The 4932-nt window shown below is 41.3% G+C and overlaps 1 protein-coding gene across 2 annotated transcripts; it reads left to right on the top strand.

The window, feature by feature from the left end:
* Positions 1-239: 239 nt before the first annotated feature.
* On the top strand, positions 240-4932 carry nkx1.2lb (NK1 transcription factor related 2-like,b). Of its 2 annotated transcripts, none has more exons than XM_083561391.1 (2): positions 240-1849; positions 3673-4932. In XM_083561391.1, exons 1-2 carry the CDS (start codon positions 1402-1404, stop codon positions 4383-4385), a joined length of 1161 nt encoding a protein of 386 aa, XP_083417517.1. In that variant the 5' UTR covers positions 240-1401; the 3' UTR covers positions 4386-4932. The 2 variants fall into 2 exon arrangements, with proteins under 2 accessions (XP_083417517.1, XP_083417516.1); XM_083561390.1 differs by having other exon boundaries at positions 3670-4932.

The raw sequence follows: 4932 nt of genomic DNA, 5'->3' as shown, positions 1-4932 counted from the left end.
ATGTTAAGATATCGATATCAATTTCAGCTACTTTTTTTTGCAAATAGTTTTTCTTGCTTGTTTGTTTTTAGACTGCTCTTTCCACAAAGCACAAATAAGACAAAGTTGATAGATTGTAATTGGGGAAACGCGGGGTAAAGTGATTGTCTGAATGCTCTGAAGATCTGATTAAGAGCTAATAGGTGTTGAATTAAAGCTTGGACGCGTCTGCGTGTCGCTGTGGCTGAGCTCCCGTGGGTCTGCTCATGATGGGATAATCATGTTCTTCCCCACTAAAATTACAGCTGATTGTTTTACCCATTATTTTGCCTAACTTTTAATTTCTTCCCCCCAAAGGATCATTGCACCCGATAATTGCAAAGAACTGACCTTGTATGTGTCACCCACTCGACCTAGAAATCTAATTTTGCTAAACTTTGCATGGGAATTTGACCATATTATAGTCTTTGTAGATTTGTGACTTAACAGTTAATGAGAAATTAGCAGAAAGACTTTTTTATAATCAGTGGAGAGTTTATAGAAGTGACCAAAGACTTTAGTCTAATTCTGTGAATTATTTATTAGCTGCTGATTAGTTTGTCGGGATAAAAAATGCTTTAAGTTAAAAGCGCTCAATGATAAAATGAAAATGTTTAATATTTAATTGCAGTTTGCAGCAAATTTTAATTTTTGCCTAAATTTTTTTTATTATTTTTGATTCAAATTAATGTATTTGAATGGAAAGCATTAGTTTTTATAAGGAGGCTTCTATTCTCCAAAAAATAAATCGTGGAACAATCATTATCCTAACCCCAATCCCGACCGAGAGGAGAGGAGAGGAGAGGGAGGAAGGAAGGGGAAGGGAAAAATAAGCCTATTTAGTGACTTTCCAGTCCGATGGTCTTAACGTTGAAAGTGAGCTGACAGCTGCGTATATCAACGGCCCACATCATCGCTCACACGCCGCTCGCCGCCGCCGCTTCTCCCGGCCGCAGACGGAGATAATAGGCTATTAGAGGAGCGGGATTAATTTGTAGCCAATTACGGGCTCACGGTAGAATATGAATACATAAATAAGGCGTAGCGCCTGGGTTGTGCGTGGGTTTCGGCTGGGTGAAAGAAGGATTGGGGAGGGTTGAGAGAGCAAACGGGAGCACAGGCGGGACGTAAACGTGGGGGGTGGGTGCACTCAGGAGGGGTGGTGGTGGTGGTGGTGGTTAAAACACCCCCCTCAAAAAAGAAAAAGGAGCAAGAGAGATCAACATCCAGCGGGGCATCTGTCCACTCCGACCCCCAGTGCTGCTGAACAGGATACAGATAGCGCGCTGCATGCAGAACTGAGAGGGTGATGAATCTAACGCTCCGAGCATCTTTCTAACCGCTATGCTTTAAGCCGAACACGATTCTAGTGGGACAAAAACTATGAATAGGGATAAAGTGCAGGTGGGCGACATTTCCATCGAACCGCCTGCGACTGGCATCGCTGCTCAAACGCCAGTGATCGTGGTCGCGTCTCCGGAAAGCGAGGACATGGAGGCGCACGGGGAGAAGCGCATCGCTTCCGGGGAGATGCCTGTGTTTTCCTGCTCCGCTGCCAGAGACGTGCTGCAGGTGGAGAGCCGAGAAAACGCCGGGCGCCAGGATGCACCTGCGCTTCCGCCAGCCAGCGCTCCACGAACCACCTCCTTCTCCGTGCTGGACATTTTGGACCCGAATAAGTTCACAAGCAAAAAACAGCCACTCAACCGGACAGGCTGTGAGTCCGGCTGTGGGTTCGGGACAGAAAACAGAGGCGAAGATTCAAACCATGCAGCGGATCAGAAAGTATATCCTGAAGAGTACGAGTGCAAGAAATCATCTGGAATGCTCAGTAAGTGATAAATAAATAGAAATTTATTGGGATGCGAGTTATGCTACATGGCAAAACTTTAGTCGTAAAATTAACTATAACTTCTTAGTCTAAGTGCTTAGAATATATGTGCGTAAAAGCGCACTAGTTATTTATTCTAACCTGAAAATAAAATGAAAACTTTGTAGTGCTTCTCTGAAGTGATCACAACCTCTCCCATCTTAATCATGTAATAACTGCTTGGGAAAAGGACATTATTTCTTTTTAATTTCAAATCAATTATTTTGTCGACATTTGCGGAGACAATTATTTCAAATAAACTTGTCAATTTAAACGCACAATAAGTTTGGCCTATAAACCGAATGCGTGGTGTATTTAGAGTCAAGTCAAGAAGCATTTATTGTCATTTCAACCATATATTGCTGATGCAGTACACCGTGAAATGAAACAACGTTCCTCCTGAAACATGATGCTATATACAACAACAATCACAGAAAACAGAAAACACAGGGCTAAGGACTAGTAAGTGTCCTCGCCACATAAAGTGCATGTGTGCAACCTGGTGCAAACAGTGCAAAGACAACACAAGACAGTGCAAAGACAACACAAGACAGTGCAAAGACAACACGAGACAGTTCAAGAGAAAACACTAAATAGCTCCGCCAGTAAACCTGTTATAACAAGACAAAGTAAACAAAATTGAACAGTAGCCAAAATGTAAACAAAATGTTGTGCAAAAGAACAATAAAGCAGAAGTTCAGGAAAGATGTGCAAAAACAGTATGTAAACAGTTTGTAGTACTGAAGTCATGAGTGTGTGAAAGAGGTAAAGGTTGTTCCTCTATCATGTGCATCATTTTTTGCTTTTTTGTTTTAGAGCGTTGTGATCGATATCTGTTTTAATAAGTATAAAAGGTTTAAATCGCGTAATTATCCGAAATTTGACCCTATAATTTAGACGTCGAGGAGGCGTTTGCAAGCTGCCTGAAAGAGATATACTCGATTCGATAATAGGATATCGACCTGTCCGTTGCACATGCCACTCTGGGGCGATCTTCCCCATTATCCCCCGTCCTTAACGCGCCAATCAGCGCAGAATTAAGTGATCGAAGGAGTTTAATTGTTTTTTTTTTTTTATGTTTTGTTTTGTTTCTTTTGCTGTTGCACAGCTTTGTCTCGAGCCTGAATAGTGAAAATGTGCGACAATCAAACCCTGAATGGACACGTGCTGATCTTTTGAATAGGATTTTGAATTATATTTACGACAGTTTCTGCAAATAAACTTGGAGACATGTTCAAAACATCAGACCAGACTGTATAAAGGGTTTGTACTTGATTTCCAATAATAAAATAATAACCTAGCAGACTGAAAACACGATTCACTCGCAGATATTTACCGCGTCGAGCATGCAAATAGAGGCTCTTATTAATTTTCTTTAAGAAATTTAAATAAACATTTAAATTCAGTTTATTTATAGACTAATTAGATACCTTTCAAAATGAAAATGGCATATCTAATAAAGGCTGTGCAGAAATAAATAAAACACATATTAAAATGTATAAAAAAGTTTCAGGCGTAAATACATTTTATTTTATAAGAATAAAATGGAACATTGTGCTTAGTTTTACCAAATAAAATTAAAAAGTTCATAATCAGTTTAATTCATGTAAAATATTTGTGTTTGTAATTATTGTATCAATCAAGCAAACGCCGATGCGTCATATTACACGATTGAGTTATGACATAATGACTTAATTTTTATGACGTTATTTAACACAAATTAATATCGATTTATTTGTGCAAAAAAAAAGATTAACGCATAACTGTACATTGTTTTTCAGCAGAAGATGGTTTCGTGTTTAGATCTTCTTCCGAGTGTGAGAATGATTTCACGCGTGGGAATCACACGGACAGCGAGATGCAGGATGACCTGTGCAGCGAGGAGAGCAGCGGCGCGCTCACCGGAAACGCCGACGGAGAGGATGATGACCCGGTCATGAAAAGTCCATGTGGCGGCGGCCAGCAAAGCCAGCAGTCCCCATCCAACGGACAGAACCAAGCAGGCAAGCCGAAAAGAAAACGTACCGGCTCGGATTCCAAGTCCGGGAAGCCGAGAAGAGCTCGGACTGCGTTCACGTACGAGCAGCTCGTGGCGTTGGAGAACAAGTTTAAATCGACGCGTTACCTTTCCGTGTGCGAGCGCCTGAACCTGGCGCTGTCACTGAGCTTAACGGAGACGCAGGTGAAAATCTGGTTCCAGAACCGCCGGACAAAGTGGAAGAAGCAGAACCCGGGAGCGGACACTAGCGCTCCGACAGGGGGTGGCGGTGGAGGACCAAACGGACCGAACGGCGGCTTGGGGAGCCTCAGTCCCCTCAGTCCGTCTCCACCCATGAGCGGCCATCTATCAATGCACACCAGCTACCCGAGTCACACACCTGGAGGACTAGTGTGCACCACTCAATTACCCTTCCTTCCAAGTCATGCAGTTCTTTCCCCGTTCATGCTCAGCTCACAGACTTATGGAGCGCCCGCTTTTTACACACCGCACTTGTAGAAACTCTATTCTGTAAATACACCGAATTACAAAGACGCACTTTTCATATTGCGATGCTCAAAACACGGAGGGAGGAATGCATATCATCCGAGGCACTTTCTCTAACTTCTCTAATGCATCCGATGTGTGAGAGAAGAAATGCAACAATGCTGAAATAATTGCTGATGGCGTGTTGGACACCCAAGAGACTTATCCAATGATTCTTCTGTTCAAGTAGTTTATTCCAGATGTTGTTATTTCGTTACATTTACTCTGGTTTTGAAACGTGAGCATTTTTTTTTGGCTCAGACTGTAAATATGATCATGAATATATGTTAGGCACTCATTTTGAATGCAAATGCGAAAATATTAAGAAATCAGCAGGAATAATAATAATAATAAAAAAAGGATATGTATCTAAACCACAAACGAATCTGTCTAATTGTGAATATTATTCGTGAAAGGTTTATCTAAAACTTTTTAAATGTTTAGGGTTATTTATTTCGAAATTTACATGCTATTTAATTGTTTGGTTTGAAGAATTTAAATAAAACACCGTGTTTTTTTA

The sequence above is a fragment of the Silurus aristotelis genome (genome assembly GCF_946808225.1).
Source record: "Silurus aristotelis genome assembly, chromosome: 14".
Classification (NCBI taxonomy): domain Eukaryota; kingdom Metazoa; phylum Chordata; class Actinopteri; order Siluriformes; family Siluridae; genus Silurus; species Silurus aristotelis.
This window is presented reverse-complemented; position numbering and strand designations above follow the sequence as displayed.